Source organism: Lissotriton helveticus, chromosome 2_1 (genome assembly GCF_964261635.1).
Source record: "Lissotriton helveticus chromosome 2_1, aLisHel1.1, whole genome shotgun sequence".
NCBI lineage: Eukaryota > Metazoa > Chordata > Amphibia > Caudata > Salamandridae > Lissotriton > Lissotriton helveticus.
This window is the reverse complement of record NC_136059.1, coordinates 1,331,427,253-1,331,454,586: the sequence shown is the minus strand read 5'-3', so window position 1 is coordinate 1,331,454,586 and position 27,334 is coordinate 1,331,427,253. Positions and strand designations below refer to the sequence as shown.

Here is a 27,334-nt window from a genome sequence, read left to right as displayed (position 1 = left end):
GTACCCCAAAAACCAAACCCTGCCCTGAAACCTAAAAACACCCCTGTACCCCAAAAACCAAACCCTACCCTGAAACCTAAAAACACCCCTGTACCCCAAAACCCAAACCCTACCCTGAAACCTAAAAACACCCCTGTACCCCAAAACCCAAACCCTACCCTGAAAACTTAAAAACACCCCTGTACCCCAAAACCCAAACCCTACCCTGAAACCTAAAAACACCCCTGTACCCCAAAACCCAAACCCTACCCTGAAACCTAAAAACACCCCTGTACCCCAAAACCCAAACCTGAAACCTAAAAACACCCCTGTACCCCAAAACCCAAACCCTGCCCTAAAACCTCAGTACACCTATACATATACTCCTATACTCATATTTATTTAAAAAATTACTTAAATTAATAAATTTAATTTATAATATTTAAATACATAAATAAATATTTTTATTTATTTTTATTTATAATTAATATTAATTAAATCATTTATATAATATTAAATAAAATTAAAATAAATTATATACTTACCAATACTTACGATGTAATGGTATGCGTTGTAATAGCATCTGCGATGTAATGCCATGCGTTGTAATGCCATGCGTTGTAATGGATCCTGCGTTGTAATAGCTGCGTTGTAACAGCATTACGACGTAAAAGTTGCGTTGTAAGTGATACACACCCTGAATTTGTGTATGACCTTTTCTATTACATTCTGAAACATACAATGCTATGGTTTCACTGTTAGTTATTGAGTGGCCTGTACATTAGCACCCTTAGACTTTGCTACTCTCTCCCCTTTACTCCCTTGCTTAATTCTAAAGGATTCCATACAGAAGACTACTAGTAACTGTAGTACAATTTCCTTTACCAGATTTGGTTGTATTTTGACCATTGTTAGTATGGACAGTGATACAAAGTTTTGTTTCGGATGCACACTCTTGGAGAAATGTGCCTCGAAAAGTGTGGTAAACCTCGATAAGGAAATGTTGAAGAAAAAATAAACTGAAGGTCGTAAGATGATCAGGAAAGTCAATAGGGGAAAATAATTCCCCCGATTTATTTCATAAATATTTCTATTCTAAAATGTTGGCATGTATGGTAAATGTGAAGGTTTGGGGACAATGATGGATCCATTGTAATAATTCTGTGTAGAAGATTGAGATTTTGGACATTTGTGATATAACTGGCTCTGATCTTCTGTGTCTGACAAAAATATTGTTGCTACAGACTGATGTTTGTCTCTTGCCTATCCTGCTTAAAGATGGCCATAAAGTTGTAAACAAATATATTTATCTGCAAATCTTTAATAGTAGCATTTTGTTGCATTATTTAGGTGCTTCTTACTAGTGATTAGTCTGTCTCAACTTATTTGAACGTAGACCAAGGTTGAAATTTGTTTCATAGTCTAGCTAGATTTCACTTGCACAGATATGGAACTCGTAAGGTGGAAAAATCATAATCATGGATATATCGATATATTTCATAGCTAATATGCTTGCCTGCCTTTAATATTATTTTGTTAAATATTAAGTCAGAGACCGTGGTTGATGGTGATCAGTCATCCACTAGGCCCCTTCTGAGCCTCCTGATTTTCCTTTATCCATTTTTGCCTTTACAAATCCGTGTAAACACAGAGCAGTCCTGAAATAGCCAAGACCTTCCCTTCAGTTGCTGTAATTAAAAGAGAGTAAGCCCACTACTAACACAGTGTTTACCCTGCTATTACCTTCACACGCCAACTAGAGATACTATTTCCAATCAAAATGAGGTGCGAGGAAGGCTAGAAAATGAAACGGATTGCTCACCCTGCTTCAGTTATCAGGGGAAGGTTTGACCCTAACTAAATACATACCATCTAAGATTTATCTGGCCACGCGCCAGCTGAGTTCTTAATCAAAACTCAATAACAGTGACACACCGCCTCGTGATGCTTTTGCCATTAAAGAATGGTGAAAATGTAGGCTGCTAAGTAGGATGATGAGTAATTTTAGTGATTTTTTTTCCAAGGCAGTTTTACTTAAAATAACTCCAAATAAAGTCTAAACATATCAATTGGTCCTACGAGTGCGGTTGGGCCCATCCTTACAAAAAGAATGTATGTATGTAAAACCCAATGATAAAGCATGCCATGGGTGAGGCCTATTTTTCCAAAACAATATTTGTAGGGGATCCCAACATACTCTACAAAAACTCACTATATAAAGGTGTTAATGGCTTACTATGCTACTGGGGTGGTAGTTAATATTCTTCTGGAATAGCTTGTATCTGTCTTCAGGCATCCCTTTATTTGAATGATGTCAAACCTTCACACAATTGTTGAGATAGGATGGCTGCATGTAACAATATGTTCAAATAACTAATGAAAGTTGCTAAGCTTTGCCTTCACTTGTTTCATTTTGTTGTGATGAGTGTTGACTCTTTCTTATCAGATAATCGAGATGAAGCGCCTAAGCAGGATCAGAGACAGTGTTACCCTCAAGAACATGTGAGGCAATGTGTCTCAACAGATTAAACAGAAATTAGAAATCAAATAAGCCTGGTCAACTAAAAAAGCTTTTACTCAAGATGGGGACACAGGCCTTCTAAATTTCCAAAACTGTGTAGGTTTATTAAATATTTAAAGTGCGGTAGAGAAGGCAACAGTACTATTCAAAATGCATTGTGAATCAATATATGGAATCATAAGGCTTAATCAGTTGCAGCATGAACCATATCTGCAAAATATTCCAAGTTCAAGATATGAAGCAAATTAATATGCTACGATATCGGGCAGCATCTAAATAGGCTCGAGACAAACATCTGGCGCACCCCAAAATTAATGTCTTTTTATAAGAAAATTCACAATAGAAGTAAATAAAAACAGCAAGATCCACACAGGGGAGCAAACCTGACCGAACCACAACAGATTATACAACATCATCTAATGGCACCATCCTAGCACCATCTCCTAAATGAATATTCATTTGCCCTATTTTGACCTAATTTTCATCGCATGTAACAGTACAGGTCAAGTTTCACAAACAATAACAGTCTCATAGAATACATGGATTTATAGTGGTTGAGCTGGAAGCGACCTTGTAATGGATAAAATGTACAAATCAGTTTCTTCAGAGCCTCTCCAAGAGCACTGCTTCATCACAGAGCATCAGTGCTTATTTTGCTGTGTGTGGTGTGGAAATGAGAAATGAAAACGCACATCATGGATGGGTTAAAATCCAAAATGGAATTTAGGTGTAGTTCTGGCCTAGTTTAGTCAAGCACAGAAGAAAAACACTGCACTTTGTAAAACAATATTCGTTTTAGTGCATAAATGTTCATAATGTTAAACACAAATTTTCAATAAATCAAAATCATCTCTTCCATGAGCAAGAATGTGCTCTTTGTCTAGTTGCTCAGCACAAAATATGCCATGTGTCTGCAGAATGTCACCTCCTGACCGAGTAAAAGACTAAGCAAGGTGCATTAGTAATTAATGGTGTTGCAGAATGAAGATGGAAAAAAAAACATTATTGATTCTTCTCCCAATATATACTTAAGTTCAGGGATACTATCCAGTTTGCTATTTGAGAATGCTGTTATTCTAATCCATAAGTCCTATAGACTTTAGAAATGTAGCTTTTTTAGAGGCTTTCAGACAGCTCACTGGGATCCAGGTTCGATTCCTAGCCTTTAGCTCTACATCAAGTGATTCAGGGCAAAACATTTAATCTTATCTCTCTAAAATAAAAGTTGCGTGAAATATATTTGTGTAATCCCCTCTTGTTGTGCACAATCTTGTAGATTATATAGTCAATACTGAGAAACCCCTGAGTAAGGAGGAATTATTGTGGATCTAATAATTCTGTGTGCTATTTCTGCTAGTAAGTCATCATTCTGCGCTATTCTTTGTCATTGAAACTTTGACTGGTTTCAGCAGTGTAAATCTCTGGGAGACGTACGTCAGGTCTGTGATAGCTTCGTGGACCCCTCTGGAGCAGGTTAACATTATAGCCCCTTTGAAAATGACATACGGTTTTTCAGTGCCTTTGTGTTGGACATCAACTCTAATGCTAATATCAGGTTTTGTCAACCCAAGATAAAAAATATTTGTGGCTGATTTCCCCTTTTGTATCGTATCTGAAACACTCCAACCCTCTCCTAAATTCTGTGTTTGGAGGTCTTCCCTGATTTATGAAGAAAAGATATAAGAGTATAGTAAAATCAAGGTTCGAGGCATATGAGCTGCAGATTGTACACTATGCATTAGATCGCCACCTGGTGTTGGGCTCGGATGATTGCAGGTTGTTGTCTTCTTGGAAGAAGTCTTTGTAGTCACGAGATAGGTGACTCCTCCCTTGGACAATACTGCGCATGGGCATCGGCTCCATCCTTAGATTGTTTTTTTTTCCGCCACTGGATTTGGATGAAAGTTTCTCTGTTCCGGCCAGAAAAACACTCTTCAGCAACTTCGAAGCGCAGAACTTACACAAACTTCCAATAAGTACCTTCGACATCGACTACAATACTTTTCGACGTCATCGTTTCCATTCCGGTCATCGAAGTGGACCGTTAGGCCTATCGAAGCCGTGCAGCCTACACCACATGGAAAGAACTCCGTTCAAGAGATGCCCGGTATGTCAAGCAAAGTTTCCACATAGCAATCACCACGAGGTCTGCAACCTCTGTCTATCGCCGGAACATGACCTGCACAGCTTGTGCATCTTTCCGATTGAAGAAGACCATCCGGGATCGGAGAGCTCGACACGAAATGAGGAGATCAGCTCCAGTACCGGATGACATCTTCGACGAAGAGGTTCCCCTCGTTCCCGAAGAAGACTCACCTGATCTTCAGGTCGTATCAGAGGCAGATGACTCGATTCCATCGGGTCAGCGCGTGAGTACTTCTGCCCCTGCACCACATATTCTGCCCAAACCGAAGGCAAAGGTCAGCACTCCGCCCAAAGGGCCCAGTCGAGACCGAATACCTGCTTCAAAAGCCCCGCTTTCCAGCCCGGCTCCGAAGAAACCAACTAAGCCTTCTAGTGCCCCAACACCGAGCAAGCCTCTGCCTTGGGCACCAAAAACTAATGACGCCTCGGCGCCGAAGCCAAAAGACCCTTCCACACCAAAGCCAAAAGACCCTTCGGCACCGAAGCCAAAAGACACGTCGGCATCGAAGCCTAAACCAGTACCGGCACCGGAACATAAAGACGTAACGGTATTGCAACCGAAAGAAGCACCGGCTCCGAAGCCTTCTACTTCTACACCTTCGACGCCGAAGAACTCAAAGCTTGATTCCGAGGTGCCCAAATCCTCGAACATGCCTACAAAGCCAAAAACAACACCTTTGGCACCAAAAAATATGCCACAGGACGTTATAACACCTCCCAAGGCTAAAGACACACGGCAACCTCCTCTGGAACCGAAAAAATCGACGCCCAAGAAGGTTGTAGAGCAGGAATAACTTTTTAGACCAGATCCTCGACAAAAGAAGATCTACATAGACCCAAAAACAGGTCATGTAGGTGCTACACCTCACAAGAAGAGACCAGCAGATGCACCACCCACACCTTTGGTTCCTGCCAAAAAGGACTGTGCAACATCTCCTATGCACCCTTCCTCTCCTACATCTTTCTTTCCTTCTTCTCCTGTTCCTCCTCACATATCACCTCAAATCTCTCCTGTACATTCTCCATTATCATCACATTCCCCACAGCAGAATGATGATGAATACAATTTGGGTGGAGGAGAGGACATGCAAGACCCTGATTCACACCAGGTAGATGAGGGTGTATGGGATTTTTCAAACCCAAAAAATGTACCTAGATGGGATTTTACAAACCCACAAAATGTGCCCGACGTCCCTGAACCTTAGTCATGCCCATCAAAGCCTTCCCCTCCTGAAGATACCATTGGTTTTGGTCAGCTGTTAAACAGAGCTGCTGTTTACCATGGAGTCCCTATGCATTCCGATAGCATAGAAGAAGATTTTCTCCTAGATACCTTTGAGCAGTCTCAGCGGTCTGCTCAAATTCTTCCCATGATCAATGGGGTTATAAAACAAGCTCCAGAGGTATTTAAAGACCCTGTATGTTCTAGAATATTAAACCCTAGAATTGAGAAAAAATATAGACCAGCACCCACAGATCCTGTCTACATTAAAGGACATCTGCCACTAGACTCATTAGTTGTGGCCAATGCTAGGAAGAGGGCAAACTCTCAAACTTCTGGCGAAGCACCCCCACCTGACAAAGAATCAAAAGTAATTGACGCGTCAGGTAAGAAAATAGCTGCAGAAGCTACAAACATCTGGCGTATAGCAAATACACAAGCCCTCCTCTCTCATTTCGATAGGGCTCATTATGGCCAATTAGAAAAACTACTTGAGCACCTACCAGATCAGTACAAAGATCAAGCAAATGACCTTATACAGGAAGGCAAGTTAATATCCAATGCCTCAATAAAATGCGTGCTAGATGTCGCAGACACAGCATCTAGAGCTGTAAACACCAGTGTCATACTCAGGAGACATGCGTGGTTACGCATTTCAGGGTTTAACCACATGGATGCTGCACAATCTGCTGTGCTGCAGATGCATATTTACCATTGTTCATGACGAGCTCAGCTCGTCATGAGCACACAAGCAGTGTACTGCATGACAAGCTGAGCTCATCATGAGCATGGAAGGGGTTAAACAAGAAGTGCAAACCACCATTTTGAACCAACCATTTAATCAGAACCAGTTATTTGGCCCAGAAGTACACACTACGCTGGAAAAAAATGAAGAAAGATACGGACACCGCAAAGTCTATGGGGGCTTTACAGTCCACACCAGCTAGAAGCTCCTTTCGTCGCTCCTCGTACAGAGGACGCTCCAAACAAACTGGAGCAGACACTACAATGTCTTTCAAATCCCAAACATCCTCTAACAAGGGATACTTTGGAGGAGGATACAGAGGCAATAATAACAAAGGAAGAGGTCGCGGTAACAATAACAACCGATCCTCTTCCGCCACAAAAAAAGTGACTTCCCTCTGCTCCCCCCACAGCATTCCACTCCTGTAGGGGGCAGATTAACACAGTTCCCACCTGTCTGGAACTCCATTACAACAGACAAGTGGGTAAGATAGACTATCCAACATGGCTACTGCCTGGAACTTACAGCAACCCCTCCACACATACCACCCAGGCAGCGTCCAATGTCTACAGACCATCTGACTCTGCTTCAACAGGAGGTTCTATCACTTCTACAAAAAGATGCTATTCAGATAGTTCCTTTAGAAGAACAAGGAACAGGGGTTTACTCGCTGTACTTTCTAATTCCCAAAAAGGACAGAACACTAAGGCCAATTCTCGACCTCCGGCCCCTCAACCATTACATACAATCAGATCATTTTCATATGCTCACTCTACAACAAGTGCTTCCACTGCTGCAACAAGACGACTTCCTTACAACACTAGATCTAAAGGACGCCTACTTCCATATCCCCATTCACCCTGCCCACAGAAAGTATCTAAGGTTTGTACTGGAAGGACAACACTACCAGTTCAAAGTCCTCCCATTCGGAGTGAAAACCGCACCAAGAGTTTTCACAAAATGTCTAGCAGTGGTAGCAGCACATCTCAGAAGACAACAAATACATGTCTTCCCATATCTGGACGACTGGCTCATAAAAGCCAAGTCAGTGTGTCCAACACACACATCAGACAATTCAAACATTGCACAACTTAGGGTTTACAATAAACTACACCAAGTCGCACCTGCAGCCTTCACATGTACATCAGTATCTAGGGGCTACAATAAACACGTCTACAGCTCTAGCGTATCCCAGTCCAGCAAGGATACAGAGCATTCAAGCCTTAGTCACAGCTTTTCAACACCAACAATCTCTGCAAGCCAGGATGTTTATGAGACTAATAGGCATGATGGCATCTTGCATCTTCATAGTACCAAACGCACGATTGCAAATGCGCCCATTACAAGAATGCCTAGCACAACAGTGGAACCAAGCTCAAGGTCAACTAACAGACCTGGTGTTGGTAGACAGCCGCACGCATCGCTCTCTGCAGTGGTGGAACACCAAAAACATGACAAAGGGTCGGCCGTTCCTCGAGCCTGTTCCACAAGTAGTGCTCACAACAGACGCATCCCTAACAGGGTGAGGAACCCATCTCTTACATCACACAACTCAGGGCCAATGGACCAATCAACAAAAACTGCTCCATATCAACCATCTAGAGCTGCTAGCAATATTCTTAGCACTCAAGACTTTTCAACTTCAAGTACAAAACAAAGCTGTCCTAATCCGGACGGATATGACAGCCATGTACTATATACAAAAACAGGGGGGGACACTCTCTGCAATTATCCCAACTTGCACAGAACATTTGGAGATGGGCCATTCCTCAAAACATTTATCTGTTAGCGGAACACCTTCCAGGAGTTCACAATCAGATAGCAGATCTGTTAACAGATTCACGAATGGGAACTGCATCCACAAGTTCTTCAGCCATTCTTCCAAAGGTGGGGGCACCCACACATAGATCTATTTGCCACACACAAAAACGCAAAATGCCCAGCCTTCGCCGGCAGGTTTCCACACCCATTGTCGGAAGGCAATGCGATATGGATGAACTGGTCAGGCAGATTTGCGTACGCTTTTCCGCCTCTCCGGCTCATTCCATTAGTAGTGCGCAAGCTCAGACAACAGTCTCTCACACTGATCCTAGTAGCTCCCACATGTGCACGCCAACCGTGGTTCACCACATTACTAGATCTCTCTCTAGTTCCACATCACAAGCTACGGCTCACAACCTCCCTGTTAACACAGAACCATGGAGAAATCAGACACCCAGACCCAAACCAACTCAATTTGGCGATCTGGCTCCTGAAGTCTTAGAGTTTGGTTATCTAAACCTACCACCAGACTGTATGAACATCATTAAAGAGGCTAGGAGACCCACTACCAGAGTGTGTTATGCCGCTAAATGGAAAAGATTTGCCATTAATTGCAACAATAATCAAATTGATCCCCTGGATGCTTCCATCCAAAATATAATTTGCTACCTTTTACATTTACAAAGGTCAAATTTGGCATATTCTTCCATACGCCTGCACCTTGCGGCAATTGCAGACTATTTACAAAACAGGCAACATCTGTTTCTCTTTAGAGTACCTGCAATCAAAGCATTCATGGAAGGATTAAAAAGAATAATCCCACCCAGATTGCCACCTTCTCCTGTGTGGAACCTCAATCTTGTCCTTACAAGACTCATGGGCCCCCTTTCGAGCCGCTACATAAATGTGAACTGCAATTCCTAACATGGAAAACAGCTTTCCTTGTTGCCATTACTTCTCTCAGAAGAGTAAGTGAGATACAAGCTTTCACTATACAAGAACCATTTTTTCAAATACATCCTAACAAAGTGGTTCTTAGATCTAATCCAACATTTCTTCCAAAGGTTATCACTCCTTTTCACCTAAGTCAATCCGTAGAGTTACCAGTGTTTTTCCAAAACCCAGACTCTGTAGCAGAAAGGGCTTTACACACATTAGATGTTAAGAGGGCTCTCTTATACTATATAGATAGAACTAAATCCTTTCGAAAGACAAAACAACTGTTTGTATCTTTCTCTCCTGCACACAAAGGCAACCCCATCTCAAAGGGTGGGATTGTAAAGTGTATACAAATATGCTATATTAAAGCTAAACGTACACTAACAGTTCCTCCTAGAGCGCACTCTACTCGCAAACTAGGAGCCTCTATGGCTTTCTTAGGAAACATACCCCTAGAGGACATATGCAAGGCAGCAACATGGTCTACACCACACACATTCACCAAACACTATTGTGTTGATGTGCAAGCCAAGCAGCAAGCTGCTGTAGGCCAAGCTGTCCTTAGAACTCTTTTTCAAACCACTGCAACGGATACAGGTGAGGGAGACATTGCTGCACAAACAATGCATAGTGTACAATCTGCAGCTCATATGCCTCGAACGGAAAATGCTACTTATCAGTATGCATCTGTTCTTGGCATGTAGAGCTGCAGAGTTGTACACGCCCTCCCGCCTCCCCGGGACTTGTATCCGTTCCAGTTTTCATCTTACTTAGATGCACAGGCATGGACATCCTTCTTTCTTTACTCCTACTAGCTCCATCATTTCCCATCATGGCGAAAAACAATCTAAGGATGGAGCCAATGCCCATGAGCAGTATTGTCCAAGGGAGGAGTCACCTATCTCGTGACTACAAAGACTTCTTCCAAGAAGACAATAACCTGCAATCAACCGAGCCCAACACCAGGTGGCGATCTAATGCATAGTGTACAACTCTGTAGCTCTACATGCCAAGAACAGATGCATACTGGTAAGTAGCATTTTCCTTACTCGCCGTCATATGTTAAGCACTCTGCGTTTTAGCCACCACTTGCATTCCGGTCACTGTTTGGTCTTCTTTAAATCTTCATATCCTTATCCCTGTAGTTGAAAACCGAAGAATTGATGTGAGAAGGCCAAATTGGATTGTAGAATAAGTCCCTGAGTTGCACTGCTTAGGGGCCTTCTTTTTTTTAATTCAGTAAGCTCTCCAGCTTTAAAGTGTGTGTATGTCTTTGATGATGAAAATAGGGCATTAACATACCACAAGTATAAAAGTTACAGAAGAGCTTATATTCAGTATTTCTCCCAAGCCATCAGCACTGTAAATACAAATCTTTAACATGCTCACATATACTTTTCTGCAGATTGTGTGAGGAGGCAGGATCAGTGTCTGTTCTTCTCTGCAGAAGGTCTCCCAGCTGTGTGTAAAACCTTTATTCAACCAATGTTTTCCACGGGAGAAATGATATTGGCACCTCTCCAAGAAAAAGGAATCAGTTTTGTGCACCTGGGTACCTTGGTAAGTATGAACAGTACACCCATATGAATAAAGACCATTATGAACACATGCATGAGGGCTATCTACAAAAACTGTCACTGTGATGTGAGTGTTCTCTCTTTCAAAATATGGGTAAATTGAAGATAACAAGATTTGAAACCTTGCATTTCTGACTCTCTCATCGCTATTAGGACAGTATAAACAACTGGGACGGCTCCTCCCTTAGAGCAGAGGAGCGGTGCCCCCACTTAAATTCCCAGAGATTAAAAAGAAAATAGTAATTAATCACCATTTTATTTTGCAATAACCCTGTGCCAAGGCAAGCTTCGGGACGGGGGCAGAGCTGCTGCTGAGTGACAGCAGCAGGGAGGAGGGTGGGGCTGCCTTTGCGCTGTTTAAAGTGCGCTTGTCGCAGAGAAGCGCACTTTAAATCTCTAAACCCAGCTGAGTTGGGAGTAAGTTCGGGCCTCCAGTGCGCTGTAGACCGCTGAGACAGGCTGATCCCTCCTATCAGAATGGTGCTTTAATGCTATGAGCAGCGCCAGGATTGGTCAAAGTTGTTTGCTGGGGCCTGCTTTGCAGTTTCGGCGAGGTGCTGTTATTGCCAGGTAATTATTCATTTTAGTTTTATGTTTTTAGCATGTGTCTATTCAACTGAGGTATTTGATATTGGATACTCATTATCACAGGTGTTTATTATAGATGTCGGAAGGCAAGATTCCTGCATTTATTCGGGATAATAACATAATATAAATGTATATAAAATTGTTAAAATCTAAACTCTCACAAGTGTGTCCTTTTAACAATTCTACCTTCACTTGGGAACACCTTTAAGGGCAGGCTTGTTAGTATAATGAAGGGTGTTGATTTATGAGACCCATATCTAGATTGTGTGCTGATGTGTAGAAAAAGTGAGTATGCTCTGCTTATTTTGCAGAATCTTTTTCATTGTAAATGGTTACGAGGGGTGCCTGAATAGTGTTTAGAGGAGTTCTAAGGCGGTCATGCAGAGCATGGAGGTTATTGGGAGTGACGGGTAGCATATGAGTGAGGGAAGTTTGAAATGGGTAAGAAGGGTGTGTGTGCCTGCATGGATGATAATAATGATAATATGGGTGGAAAAGGTTGTGCCATCAGACTAATTGATATTAGCATGCTGTTGGGGCTGCTCCAGAATAGTAAGCATTGTAGTTATATGCATTTGTTTAACAAATCACGAAAGTTGCTTGGTGGCAATAGATTCCAGAGTTTGGTTCCTGACTAGAGACATTATGGAGTTTCATTGTTTGCTGAAGAACGGTTTTCAAAGTTCAAAGCTGGATCTTTGAGTAAATGTCCTATCCAGAGGGAAGTGTAGCGCCATCATTTCTCTGTCATGGCATTTTATCTGATGTCCTCAAACTATTGGATTTGTGATGGATTCTTGTAACCAGAGATTCATCACCTTTAGAATATCCCTTAGCATCCAACTGGGTCTAGAGAATTTTCAGCAGTGCTCCCAATTGCTAGGAGGTAGTATTGTCTGGGTCAGCACTGGTCCCCTTCTGCACCGAAATGACAGAGCAGCATATCAGCGCCACCCTTGTGCGCAGACGTTAATGCAATTAAGATTTCCGTTTCCATTTCTGTCTGTCGTCAGCCTTTCCAAATTGTTTTTTCAAACTGTTTGCTTCCAAATACCACAGGTTTCAAGCCATGCTGAGACCGCTGCAAGTGGATGTCAGTCACTGACCCCCACACAAAGTGAGTTTTTGGTGCCTATGCTCCTGTCACAACTTAACATAATTTGACCAATATAAGACCATACACAGCAAGGCAATCCGAGACCAGGAGGCCGAGCTGTAGTTTTCTGAGCATAAGTAGTACTCGTCGACATAGCCTAGGTCTGGTTTAAAGTCCAAGTCACTGGCCCCCTCCTAATTCTGAGACTGTTCCTGCCACTACTCCATTTCCTGCTGTAACTCAAGTCAGGTCCAAACGCAAACACAAGAAACTGAAGCTGGACTCTACCCCATCCTAACATCAGGGCCGGACTGGGAACGAAAACCGGCCCTGGCAAATCGGTCTGATCTATAGTGCATTTCCAACTTCTTTTGGTGCACCTTAAGGCCCATGACCCACAGCATCTCCCAGTCAGGTTACTGGAACCAGGTTCTCTTTACACCATCTGCCCTCTTGCTACCAGGGCCTACCGACTCCAGTGTAGGCTTCAACACTGGCCTCACGGTCCATGCCAGTTCTACCTGTGCCGATAGATGATCCAGTTCTGATATCCATGTCGGACTTTAAACCAGCATCAACCGGGTTCGACCGGAAATACCTGTGGTGCAACCAGTTTTCATTGTACCAGATTCTGATGGATACATCTGCCTGTTGATTCCTCACCTTTTGAGTGATCCCTTGTGCAGCATTCCACAGACATTTTTTTCATAGCTCTCCCATGTTGACCACGTTTGCCGCGCAGTCGACGCGTAACATTTTTTCTAGGACTCTCTATTTCTTTGTAGTCTATAGTGTTACAGTTTTCGAAAACTATTTCTGTGCAATTGCTACTCAGAAGAAGCCTGGATTTAAACCCTGTAGGGAATGTGGAGACCATATGCCTAACACATACCCCCATGAAGATTGCCTTTGGTCTGACCACGACATCGAGGGGTGCTCTTCGTGTCGTCAGATGAATCTGAAGGCCCTCAAAGAGAGGGAAGCAAAGTTTTTTTTATAGCCCGGGCAAAGAAGGAGAAGAGAGATCGGAAGAGGACAGTCTACGTCGCCGACTCCACACACCTCGAGGTCGTCCAAAAATCACAAGAAGCAGCGTCATGGGTCCAAGCATCGCTCTTCAAAGGAGTCAGCGAAGTCAGTGTCCCCGGTCCGGCGGCATCATAGGGAGGATGACATCTCGCTTTACCCTTCACCACAGGTGACTCCGGTTCATACAACAGCGCCCAGGGAATCGTCTCCTTCACCACCGGCCACTCCGATCCCAGCTCTGGTGTCTCCAGCCCCACAGACAGAACCCGCCTTACGACCTCAACCTGTTCCAGATCAGGCGATTCTGGATCCGTACCCACCTTTCCCAGCTTCAGGTGCGGATCCTTCACATTTTCAGAAAGCAATGTATGGCGTGCCTGGTGGCCCTGTGGGACTTCTTTCCTTTAATATGAGTGTTCCCCAACATTATACCCAGGCACCCTTCATGCCTTTCATGCCAGTGACTACATCTTCGCCTCTCCTGACGCCAAGGTACTTTACGGCGATCCCGTTCCAGGAGGGAAGGATGGACTATTCTCCGGCGCCGCTGGGTTACAGTCCTGCGCCGTCTCGACTTTGTGCAGCGCCGCCAGCCGCTTCTGAAGGGCCTCCATCAATGCCAGCTCTGAGGCCACCAGCGCGGCATCTAGCACCGCTGACTCCGAAGATGCGATTGAGGAGGGAATATCAGAGGCTTCTGGAAGTGGAGGAATTCCAGGAGCAGCAAGAACAAGCTGAGAAAGGACAGATTCTGGACCCTGTGGATAATTTTGAAGGGCTTCAAGAAGCCAGTGGTTTGGACACATCACCAGAATGGGAGCTCTCTTCTTCCAAAGCTCTTCCTTCTCAGGAGGTGGACTCCTACCATTTAGTTATAAGGAATGCAGCTGACCTTCTGGTTTCACAGTTGCCCACTGTGGAGGTCAAGTCTAACATTCTTACAGAGGTACTTCACTCCCCTTCATCAAGCCTTGACAAAACCAATTTTGGAGGTTTGGCGGAAGCCAATGTCTGCCCGAGCTGTGTCCAGAACGATAGCAAGGCGTTATAAGGCTGCTCCTGGGATCCAGCTTTTTTATCATCATACCCTTTACCTGAAATCTCGGTGGTTCAAGCTTCATGTTCCTCAAAAGAATCTGGAGGTTCCTTTTCCTCCGCTCCGGGGATAGAGGTTCTAAGAAGCTAGAACAGTTGGCTAAAAATAAATGGTGTTTTCATCGGCCTGCATGGCTTTGAAGTCAACTGTCACATGCCTGTTGGGGCGCTACATCCATGCATTGATGGACTCCGCTAACGAGGTGATACCCAAGCTGCCAGAGGATGTCTAGGGTCACTTCACAGAGCTGCTGTCGGACACTCGGGTTGCAGCCCGTGAGGTGATCGAGTCCGGGCTCAATACGGCTGTTTCTGTTGCCAGGGTGATGGCCTCTTCGGTGGCAACTAGGAGCCACGCCTGGTTGAGAGGATCAGGATTCTCTCCGGATGTTCAGGCCGTGCTGTTGGATCTTCCCTTTGATGGCTCTAGCCTCTTTGGGACCAAGGCGGACTCAGCTCTGAAACGGTTTAAGGATAGCAGCGCTACCGCTAGATCCTTAGGCTTGCAATCCCAGTCTAGAGGTTTTAGGTACCGGAGATTTCGGGGCTTTGGGAAGGCTTCTGCATTTCGAGACCGACAGCAGCAACAACAGAACCCATTTTATAGATCATACAGAGGGAAGAGAAGATAAGATGTAGTCTGCGAGGTTCTGGTCGTCAACAGGTCTTCTCTTTCGGACACCCCACCCTCCTTGGCTCTGCATAAAAGCAACTTGAGATCCCTCAGTTTTTTGGAGTATGGTGGATCTGTGGGAGGTGGGGTGTTCCATTTAAAAAAAAAATGGAAATCTGTTACATCAGATCTGTGGGTTTTGAATCTTTTAGAAAATTGGTACCCCCTTCCTTTCCGGGAGTTTCACCCTCCTTTTACCCCTTGTCATGGTTGGTGTTCAGAGGACAATCTGTTTCTTCTGCAACAGGAGATTCTGTCTTTGCTTCAAAAAGGTGCGATAGTGGTGGTTCCGGAGCAGAAAAGATGTCAGGGATGCTACTCTCAGTATTACTTGATCCCCAAAAAGGATGGCCGTTTGAGGACGATCCTAAACCTGAAGATATTGATTTTTTTCCTCAAACAGAAGTTGTTCACGATGTTACCCTTGGCTTAGGTTTTTCTGGCGCTGCAACAGGAAGACTGGATGATGTTGATCGATTTACAGGAAGCATATTTTCACATTCCCATCCTGAAGTCGCATCAGAAGTATCTCTGTTTTACAGTGGAGTCTCAACACTACCAGTTTGCGGTCCTTCCGTTTGGTCTTACTTCAGCACCTCGGGTCTTCACGAGGATGATGGCACTGGTGGCGGCACATCTCAGGCGATCGGGGATTCCTGTTTTCCTCTATCTGGACCTCTGGCTGCTCAAAGCGAGGTTGCCTGAGATGGTGTTGCGTCATTTGCAAGTGACAACAAGATTGTTGTTCGATTTTGGTTACTCGATTAATCTACCCAAATCTCACCTGGTGCCCTTGCAGCACAACCTGTTCATAGGGGCAGCACTGGCACTACTGTGAGTCGTGCCTTCCCGCCGCCTCAGAGGATTCTGGACATTCAGGCTATGATTCCACTGATTCAAAATACAGCTGTGGTTCTAGTCCTCAAGGTGCTCGGTCTGTTTGCTTCCTGCATACTGTTGGTCAATCATGCACACTGGGACATGACGGCACTCCAGTGGTGCCTATGCAGACAGTGGTTTCAACACAACGGAGATCTTAGGGAGGTGAGCAGAAACTTAAGAGATACTGCAGCGGAGTTGTCTTGGTGGAATGTTCTAGACAGCCTGTCTCAAGGGAAGCCTTTTCAACCTCCTTCTCTGGTGGCCATTGTCATAACGGATGCCTCCACTCTAGGGTGGGATCTGAAGATCAAGGGCCTTTTTTCTCCAGAGGAAAGATTGCTTCACAGCAATCTTCTGGAACTACAGGTGATACGTTCGGCTCTCAAGGCCTTTCTTCCCTCCCTGCGTGGTATCAGTTCAGGTCCTGACGGACAACACTACCGTGATGTGGTACACCAACAAGCTGGGAGGAGTAGGGTTGTATAGTCTCTGCAGAGAGGCTCTGCAGCTATGGTTCTGGGCTCAGGACCACAAGATTTGCGTAATTGCAAATCATATGGCAGAGGTGTTGAATGTGCGTGCGGACAGTCTGTCGGCAATAATCGGATGTGCGGGTTTCCTCGGTTGGGCCTGTTTGCCACTCAAGAGAACGCGCACTGCCTGATGTTCTGCAGTCTCCAGTATCCGATGCAGGAGCGTTGGGGGACGTGTTTCAACTAGTTTGGAGCTTTCAGCTTCTTTTTTTGTTTAAATCTGTTTTAATGATTTTAGTATTACATATACATGAAAGGCAACTCGCTTTGATGAGAACCATCTATACATTGGACCATCTACCAATCATTTAGGAAACATTACCGTCAGGTGGGTATTAAGCATAACATGTATATCTATGACATCAATTGTTCAGGAACAAGTTTACCCCCCATGTATAGTTACTTTCCCAAACAGTAGAGATTACATTACAAGAACTTCATAGGTATATCCGTGTGTTGTACAGAGTCCTTTCAGGTAATTTTGCTTTGGCTTGTGAACATATGTTATGATTGAGAACAAACAAACTCAAACTAGTAACAGCAGCTTGACCGGTAGTTAAGTGATTACCTTTCGCACTGCCCCCCTCCATCCCCCCCAACCCCCCTCGTCTCATTGCTCGTCATCAACCTTACCGTGATTGCGGCCATGTCTTCCCTGAGCTTCAAGTGGTATACGTGCATGCATGTGGGTTTACAGTTGTCTGTTGGCGGGTCCCTCGTCCATCACTACAGGTCCTTGTCTCTCTCCCTCTGGTTGTCTCTCCCGTTCCCTTTTCTCTGTCTGCTTTAAGGTCCGAAGTAGTTCCTCCCACCGGTTTGCTTAGACTCTTTCAATAGCCCCAACTTTTCTTCCCGTAGGATGGCTATGCCCTCTGCTTTGGGCCATGCTTAGTGCGATTGCCTCCATGCACCTATATGTGGCGGATCTTGTGCCTTCAACCGCTTAGTTAGAAGCCGCTTGGCAACCACTAGCCCCAAGTCTAGAAACCTAGATGTTACCTTTGTAGTCGGGGCTCTACGGAATTGGTGTAATAAGTACACAGTCCATTCAAACGGTATGTTGCGGCCTGTGTATGTGTGGAGTAGCTCACTGACTGCGCACCAATATGCGTATAGTCTATGGCAGTTCCACAGCATGTGTATCAGACCAGCCCCTGGTTCGGCACAGCGGGGATATGCTGTGTCCGTACGGTGGACGTACCGGTTCATCACCTCGGGTGTGAGATACTCTCTGTGGACTATGAACAGTTGGATTTGTCGAAACCTCATGTTTCTGGGTATACGTACTAGGCTCTTTATGATCTTTTCCCATTCCCTGTCCGCTAGTTGTCTCCCTAGATCCGTTTCCCATTTGCGGCGAAGTGGATCCAGACTAACTGCCGCGTGCGTTCAGAGTGACGCTGCAAACCTACGAACCAAGTGTCTGCCTCGCCCCATGACGTGTAGGTATTGTACAGTGAGGTGTTGGCTTGGCTCAGTGGTTATGTCCCCCCATCTACCTGTGAGTGTCTCAACCAACGAGCGATGTCGCAGGAACTGTCCCGGTGGTAGCCCATGTCTTCTATGAGTGATTCGAATGGTATGAGCGTACCATCCTGGTACAGGTCTCCCAATGTCCATATGTCGGCCTCCCCCTATTCCGTGAGTGCATGAGATGTGAGTACCCCAGGGCCACTTGGGAACCTTCCAATGGTATTGCCGGTGCATAGGGGGACTAGTCCTCTGGTGAGGTATAGAGTTCGGCGATAGCATTTGTACGCCACTGCTAGGAGGAGCGGCGTTGGAGTAATAGCTTTAATGGCTGGGTGGAAGAGTCTGGTCATTTGCTCCAGGAAGCGTGGTGGTAGTGTGGTCACAGTGTCTCCGCGGCCCTTATCAGCTAGCCAGCGAGGCATCCACTGTAGCTGTGCGGCAGGTAGTAGTGCTCATAGGCTAGCACTAACTAAGCTGTACCTACCTGCCGACCAGGGGGGTCTTGCTGCGCCTTGCTTTGTCGAGCGTTCCCCCAAATAAAGTCCCTGAGTAGTTTAGTGAGTGTGTTAAAAAAGGTTGCCGGAACATATACGGGCAGGTTTGCAAAGTAGTACAGGAGACGGGTAAGTATCACCCTCTTAGATAGTGCTACCCTTCCAGTGACCGTTAACAGGAGCGTGCCCCAAAAGCGTACTTGCAATTTTATTGCTGTTAAGGCCTTTCCTGGCTTGCCGTCAAAGAGGTCTGCCGGCTAGCGGTATATCTGGATTTCCAGGTATCGGAAGGTGTCCTCCCTCCATTGCACCCTTGTACGGCTCAGTGTATAGCCCGGGTCTCGGTCTCCCTCTCCGAACTCATAAATACAGGACTTGTTAGCGTTCACTTTGAGCCCCGAGATGGCAGCGAAGTCATGCAGTATATGCTTGAGTTGGGATGGTATGTTTTCTATGTCTGGCACATAGACCAGTAGGTCATCTGCATATAGCGACACCTGCTGCAACCCATCACCCAGGGGTATTCCATCTCCTATTGTTGCACGTAGCGCCGCTGCTAGGGGCTCCATCGCCAGTGCGAACAGATGGGGTGACAGCGGGCCCCCCTGCCTGGTGCCTCTGCATATCGATACAGCATTGGACATGTATAGTCCCAGTCGTATCCTAACTGAGGGATTTTTGTAAAACAGATCGACCATCTGTAAAAATCCCAGGCCAAGTTTATATCGCTGCAGCACTGCCGATAGATAGCTCCATTCCAAACAATCAAAGGCCTTTTCCAGGCCTAACACAAGGCGTCCCGCTTTGGGCCATGTCTGCACACCGTCCGAAGCCACCCTGAAGAACCGTCGCAGATTCAGTTACGTGCTACGCTTGGGTAAAAATCCATTTTGGGCTCCGTGGACCGATTCGGGGACTATCAGCGCCAACCGTTCCGCCAGTAGTTTGGCGAATATCTTATAGTCCGTATTGAGGAGCGCCAGGGGTCTACAAGATCCCAGGCCTGCTGGATCTCTGTCTGGTATCAGCAGAGACACCAGTTAGGCCTCTCTCATTGAGGGGGGGTAGGGTGTGCTCCTCCAGGGCTTTATTGTAAAGCGTGTGGAGGTGCTGTATCAGGTGCTCTCGGTAAGCCTTGTAATACTCAGCAGTCATGCCGTCTGGTCCCGGCGTTTTCCCGGATGCCATGGACCCAATTGCCGCCCTGATTTCTTCTAGAGTGCGAGGGGCGTTGAGTGACTCCTGATGGACGTCTGTCGCAATGGGTAGCTTGACAGGCTCCAAAAACCTCTCCAGATCCTGGCCTGAGCAGCGTCCCCTAGACTGGTACAGTTGTGTGTAGTGGGCTGTCATCACCTTATGGATCTCACGTTGTGTGTATACTAGGGTCCCTTCTGGCGTGGGCATGGCTCCGATTGGGGTGTGATTATTCTCTTGCTTCAGCAGCTTGGAGCTTTCAGCCTCTTTAAGAGTTTCCTCAAACTTCCTTTGATTCCTCAGGTTATGAGGAAGATTCGTCAAGACCGTGCCCAAGTAATATTTATTGTCTTGGATTGGCCAAGAAGGGTGTGGCACACAGGCCTTCACCTCTCATCCCACCCTCTGCTCCGTCTCCCTCTCAGGGCAGACCTCCTCTTGCAATCGCAGGGGCAGGATCTACACCCCCAACTCCAGAGCCTGCACCTTCATGCCTGGAGATTGAACGGGGCAACCTGAGGTCTTTCTCTCTCCCACAGGATGTGGCGGCTGTTATAATCAGCAAGAAGACACTCCACCAAATCTGTCTATTCCTGTAGGTGGGCCAGGTTTGTTAAATGGTGTGGAGAGAGTTCAAATGATCCTTTTAAAGGCCCATTTGTCCAATATTCTTAGTTTTTCTTTCTTTGGCTCAGCAGGGTTGTGCTGTAGCGACTGTTAAAGGCTACTTGTCAGCCTTTCTTTGCTTGCTGAGCCAACCATTGTTGTTAAAGTCTCCCATAGTCATGAGAATCATTAAGGGTGTTACTAATAGATTTCCTCCCACTTCTTTTATTATGCCTCAGTGGGATTTCATTTTAGTTCTTACTTTCCTAATGGGGTCTCCTTTCGAGCCTCTACATAGTTGTCCGTTGAGGCTTCTCTCATTCAATGCAATTTTTCTAATTGCGATTACCTCTGCCAGGAGGGTATGTGAGCTACAGGCTTTTAGCTCTAAGCCTCCTATCACCTATGTTCATGCAGATAAGATGGTTCTCAGGACCAGAGCTGCTTTCCTGCCTAAGGTGGTTACTCCTTTTCCTCAAGGGCAGTCTATCACTTTACCCTCTTTCTATCCCCTCCTTCACCCTTCTAAGGAGGTAGAGCGGCTTCACCACCTGGTCCCTAATAGTTCGGTCAGCATCTGCCTGGAAAGAAAGAAGGACTTCAGGCTGGACGACCAGCTCTTCATTTGTTATGTGGGAAAAATGAAGAGCAAGGCTGTCCAGTAGCGAAAGCTGTTCAGGTTGATTATCCTATGCATCTAGATTTGCTAGTCCTTGGCCAAGAAGGAGCCGCCTGAAGGTATTAGAGCTCATTCCACTCGAGCTAAGTCTTCTTCTTTGGCTTTGGCTAGAGGTGTCCCTGTTGTAATCATCTACAAGCTGACAACTTGGGCCTCCCTCCACACTTTTGCAAAGCATTGCTTCTTGGACTCAGAGGTGAGGAGGGCCACTTGGCATGCTCTGTGCTCCACGATTTTTTGGTGTAGGTAGGCGCGCACCCTCGTCCGGAAGCCGGACTGCTTTGGGATTCAATTCAAAAGGTGAGGAATTCACAGGCAGATGTATCCATCAGAAGAACAAGTTACGTTCCTTCGGTAACGCTTTTTCTGATGGATACAGTATCTGTATGTGTAGTCCTCACTGAGCCACCCGCCTCCCCGTTGCCTGTCTACTGACACCAGAAATGATCATTTATGAAGGTCTTATATTTCATTGTCATTCATGATGTTGGGATGTTTGCTGCTAGGAAATGTCTATTCCATAGAATTTCCGGTTTCCTCTCTTCTCTTTTTGGAAGTTTTATGTATACTTGAAAGTTGTCGTATACGGTGTATACTTATGTAAATGTTGTCTGTTAACCTCGGAGGCACTGAAAAAAAAGATGGAAAGGACGCCAGCACGCCGGCAAGGCCTTATTATGGCTCCAATGACATCGCGTGGAGAGCCGTTCATTGTGACGTCCTTGTGGAAGAGGTATGAAAAAAGTTTCTGTGTAATGCTGCAAAGTGGTAATTCAAAAGGTGAGGAATACACAGGCAGATACTGTATCCACCAGAAAAAGCGTTACCAAAGGTAAGTAACATGTTCTTCTAGCCCGATGCCTCTTTTGTGTCACAATATCAGTAAAAGTTCTGTTCTCCTTTTGTGTCCAATTCTGATCCTGTACCACAACAGTGAGCACCCCAGGATACGAATGATGGTGGTTTGGCTTGTTTCCCCTTCAGTATACTGATGATGCCCTGCACTTAGACTTACAAAATGTCTGTGGGTGAAACAGAGCTTGATTCACTACATGGGCCACCAACGGAGAGTGCCTCATTCCTGATGGTGGTTCAGAGGATAGCCGAGGTGCTAAAATAGCAGGTGACCTCCATTGAGACTAGGACGAATGTTCTCATGGAGATTCTCCAATTTGAGCCAGTGACATCAGAACCTTTCAGTGATGCCCTCATGGACCTCTTGATGAGGACGTGGTCAAAGCTATGTTCTTTTCTGCCAATTAGTTGTCAGGTGAAACAGGTCTACACCCGATCATTCAGATATCCTCACCAAGCAACCTACGCCGGAAAGTCTTCTTGTGCAGGGTACAACCAGTAAGATTCGTTCTAACTAATTTCTGATCAATACACCCCGGATAAAGAGTTAAAATGATTAATGCTTTTCTTAAAGGATGTTTTCTTCTGCCAGCTTGGAAATGCAAGCCACTGGTGCTGATGGTAAATTGAGCCGCTACATCCATGTCTTATGGGACATGGCCAACGGGGACTTGCTGGCTATCCCAGAAGAACTTGGGAGCAGTTGGAACCAGTGTCATGCTTTGAAGGCCCTGCTGGATGAGGTTGACCAGGTTTTCCGGCAGCATTACAAAAGGGGGTGGTAATGGACGGAGCATCTGAACCAATCAAACACTCACACCCAGTCAAAAGATCTGGGTTTAGTCCATCACCGTTCTTTAGCCCACTCTGCCACCCCAGTTCAGACATGGCTATATGCAAATCAGTCTGACCCTGTGCCTCATGGGAACAGTCCAGCCCGAACTGCCAAGCCATGCCTTCCCTGGACCGGAAACAAGCTTCCGAGGACCGGTTTCTGGCATTACACCCGTCTTCATCCCGGCTTGCTTGAATCCAGTGGCAAAGTGAGCAAGGGACTCACGTCTGAGCATACCCTGCCACACCTATGGCGGCCAAAAGCGGTACAAAAGGGGGTGGTGATGGACGGAGCATCTGAACCAATCAAACACTCACACCCAGTCAAAAGATCTGGGTTTGATCCATCACCGTTGTATAGCCCACTCTGCCACTCCAGTTCAGACATGGCTATATGCAAATCAGTCTGACTCTGTGCCTCATGGGAACAGTCCAGCCCGAACTGCCAAGCAATGCCTTCCCTGGCCTGGAAACAAGCTTCCGAGGACCAGTTTCTGGCATTACAGCCGTCTTCAGCCCGGCTTGCTTGAATCCAGTGGCAAAGTGAGCAAGGGACTCACGTCTGAGCATACCCTGCCACACTTATGGCGGCCAAAAGCGGTACAAAGGGGGTGGTAATGGACGGAGCATCTGAACCAATCAAACACTCACACCCAGTCAAAAGATCTGGGTTTAATCCATCACCGTTCTTTAGCCCACTCTGCCACCCCAGTTCAGACATGGCTATATGCAAATCAGTCTGACTCTGTGCCTCATGGGAACAGTCCATCACAGGGTCAGACTGATTTGCATATAGCCATGTCTGAACTGGGGTGGCAGAGTGGGCTAAAGAACGGTGATGGATTAATCCCAGATCTTTTGACTGGGTGTGAGTGTTTGATTGACTTAGATGCTCCGTCCATCACCACCCCCCTTTTGTACCGCTTTTGGCCACCATAAGTGTGGCAGGGTATTCTCAGACGTGAGTCCCTTGCTCACTTTGCCACTGGATTCAAGCAAGCCGGGCTGAAGACGGCTGTAATGCCAGAAACCGGTCCTCGGAAGCTTGTTTCCGGTCCAGGGAAGCCATGGCTTGGCAGTTCGGGCTGGACTGTTCCCATGAGGCACAGGGTCAGACTGATTTGCATATAGCCATGTCTGAACTGGGGTGGCAGAGTGGGCTAAAGAACGGTGATGGATTAAACCCAGATCTTTTGACTGGGTGTGAGTGTTTGATTGATTCAGATGCTCGGTCCATCACCACCCCCCTTTTGTACCGTTTCCGGCAGCATTATTATTATTACCATTTGTAGAGTGCACGGCTACCCAGCGGGTTTCCTGGCACTAAGCATAGGTAGAGAGTACTGACTAGAAATTTGAATAGCCAAGTTTAAATGTTCTTGCGAAATAGCAACGGAGACGTACTGTGTTTTAAGGATTCCAGATGGGCATTCCAAAGTTTTGGGCCTCAGTATGCAAAGGTGCAACTGCCTGTGCGTGCCAGATGGATTCTAGGCTGATAGAGTGAGATTAGATCCTGGATATAACGGGGGCCTAGTGCACCCCTAGCTTTGAAAATAAAGCATAAGGTTTTGAATTGAACCCTCTTTTCAACTGGAAGCCAATGTAATGCGCATTCCGGCATCACTGATTGATATACAATCAGCATATCAATTAATATGCCCTTCAGGGAGTCTAGACTCTTTGGACAGAAGGCGGGCTCCACTGTGAAAAGGGTCGGAGACAATTGGGCCATAGCATGTTCCTTTAGGATTTTCACTCTCGCAAAACAATTTCCCCACCAGTTTCACAAAATTAGAAGCTCTTGCAGGGGCTAGCCTGTTGGCAGCGGAAGCCTCCAGCCGCTGAGGCATCAGATTTTCAGTCCTTTCAAGACCATGGACGTGGCACCAGCAAACATCTCACAAGACAATCCTCCAACTCTTCTACCCCAACTTCAAAGACTACCATGCAGCTTTAATTTGTCCTTAACAATTCTTGCAAGAATTTCCTCTCAAGTTGGCACTCCGTAACATCTAGATGGTGCCTTTGGACACATATTTTCATTGACCAGTCCTGCAGTTTCACAGATCTAGCCGGATACACTTTTCAATTTGCCTTGCTGTTCTGGGGCGTCACATTAGCCCCTCAGGGAATCTTGAAAGCGAAGGCGGTGCTTGCTGCTCATCTTCGGAGGTAAGGAATTTCTATATTTCTATAACTTGATGACTGACTGCTGAAGGCAGCTTGCCATAGTCATACCACCTCAGGACAATGGCGGAACTCTTAACATCACTGGGTTTCATCTTAAACAGGCCGTTGTCCAACTTGATTCCCTCTCAGATGTTTCCATTGTTTGGGGCGACCTTTGACATCATAGATTTGAGGGACTTTCCTCCACCTCAGCGAGGCAAGACATTTAGGCTATGAGCCCGATGTTTCAGGATCAGTCCATGGTCTCAGTACGGATGGCTGAGAGGTGTCTTGGTCTCCTGGAGTAAATACAGTCTACTTGTCAGCAACACCTGGCAGCACATGTGCTCCCTGCAGTGGAACCTAAAATCTCAGTGTTCTCTTTCCAACTTCATTCAGGTCTGAATGGAGACGATCCAGATCTGTGGTGACTAACAGATCTTAATCTATCCTGTGGCAGACCACTTTCCCTTCCCTACTCAGAGCTCACATTTGTAAAAAAAAAAAAAAAAATGCATCACTACTGTGTGGGGTAGCCTATTCAGGGGAGTTGGTGATCACAGGCCTGTGGTCTCCACCAGGAGAGCCAGCTCCACATTACTCTTTGGGTGCTTTGGGTAATTCATTTGGCTCTGAAGGTTTTCCTGCCAACTGTTAGGGGCAAGATTGGCTAGAGGGCAACACCACTGCCATACAGCAACAGAGTAGGTTCCTTTCTTCTGTTCCAAGAGGCTTTACATCACTAGGAGGCACAGGGTATTTTTGCTCATTGGTGAGAGGTGTGGCCAGATCTGTTAACCACTGACGAGAAAGAGTAGTGTCTTCAGTTTTGCACATTGGCTTTTTTCGCAAGAGCACTCCTTAATTGACGCATCCCGGCTAAAATGGAACAAGGGACTCCAGTACTCCTTCTTGCCACTACAACTCCTCCTGCCCCACGTTCTGCAGGAAGAATGCTCAGGCCTGAGTCCACCTAATTTCCCGGCCAGGAGAGTGTGGCCTCCAGAACTTTTAGGCTACCACTTTGGGAGGATACCCTGTTTCAGAAAAGTTCAAGATCATTCATTTGGGTCCTGTGGACCTCTTTGCATGGTGATTGAGCAGCATCAATTGACTGCGTTTGAGTACCATTGGAAGTTGTGGATGTTATCCTCGCTGCCAAACCTTCTTCCATGAATTCCATTTATGTTGGGAACTGGAAGAAACTAATTGCCTGGTCTCATAGCCAAAAAACCTATCCCTAACAAGCTAAAATGTCATGTGTTATTTTGTTTTTGTTTATTTGTTAGCTGTTTTGGCCTTTTTGCATTTTCAAGACACCATTTAAATCACCAGGCGTGACTCACATTTCCCTCATAAATCGTTTGATATGCCGCAGGGGGAACCTTACCTTTGTCTTGACATTTCTTATTTTATATACTTTGAGCTTGTGCATAGTTGCTTGCTGCATTTCTTGATCCTTATTGTAATTATATCAGCCCATCTAAGAGACTTCTAGCCGCAGATTCCCTACCTTAGAATGTTTCCCAGGCATCATACTGTATCCAGAATTTTTTTAGCAGTTCGCTTTCGCGTCAGTAGGTATTGTTTCACTGTTCATGACATTGTCCGTGCCGGAAGTGACAAAGCGCAGTGCCTATATAGGCACCACCCCTGCGTGCTGACCTCAGTTCTTAATTTTCCACACCATCAGTGCAGATCTGGATGAGCAGCCTCAGTCGATTTTTGATAGAATTTTGTTTGACCGTTTTGTAGACTTAGACCCAGTGGGTCTTTTTACACATTATTTTGCACTATGTCCCCAAAGAAACTGACCGGTTTCTAGCCATGTGTTGCCTGTCACAGGCAGATGTCTAAGACAGACCCTCACTTGGTGTGACTCCATGGCCTGCACATATAAAATCTGCGGCAGGATGGTAATTTTAACAGCGGCGACGCGGCCAAGCCAGGATAGGGGAAGATGCCTCCACCGGCCGAGTTCCGTCCGCAGAGTCTGGCGCAACTTAGCATATTTAATACAAACTGTGCCAGACAGAGTGTCTGCCAGCTGGATCTCCAAGTACGGGATAGCCTCCGTTGCCCACCGAAAGGGGAAACGGCTTTGCAGGTAGGCTCGCGTCTGTCCCTCCAGGGAAAGGTCCAGCGCTTCCGATTTTGACATATTGACCTTGAACCCTGCAGCTCTCGCAAAGGAGTCTAGGATCTCCAAACATGCCGGCAAGGAGGTTCTGGGGGAGCC

The 27,334-nt window shown here is 45.8% G+C and overlaps 1 protein-coding gene across 4 annotated transcripts in view; it reads left to right on the top strand.

Moving 5' to 3' along the window:
- CENPC (centromere protein C) overlaps positions 1–27,334 on the top strand; it is a 1,220,926-nt gene that overhangs the window by 1,031,650 nt on the left and 161,942 nt on the right. For all 4 annotated transcript variants that reach the window (XM_078676246.1, XM_078676245.1, XM_078676249.1 and 1 more), the window contains one exon: positions 10,718–10,872. In XM_078676246.1, coding sequence (XP_078532372.1) covers positions 10,718–10,872 — 155 coding nt within the window. The remainder of the gene's footprint in view (positions 1–10,717; positions 10,873–27,334) is intronic.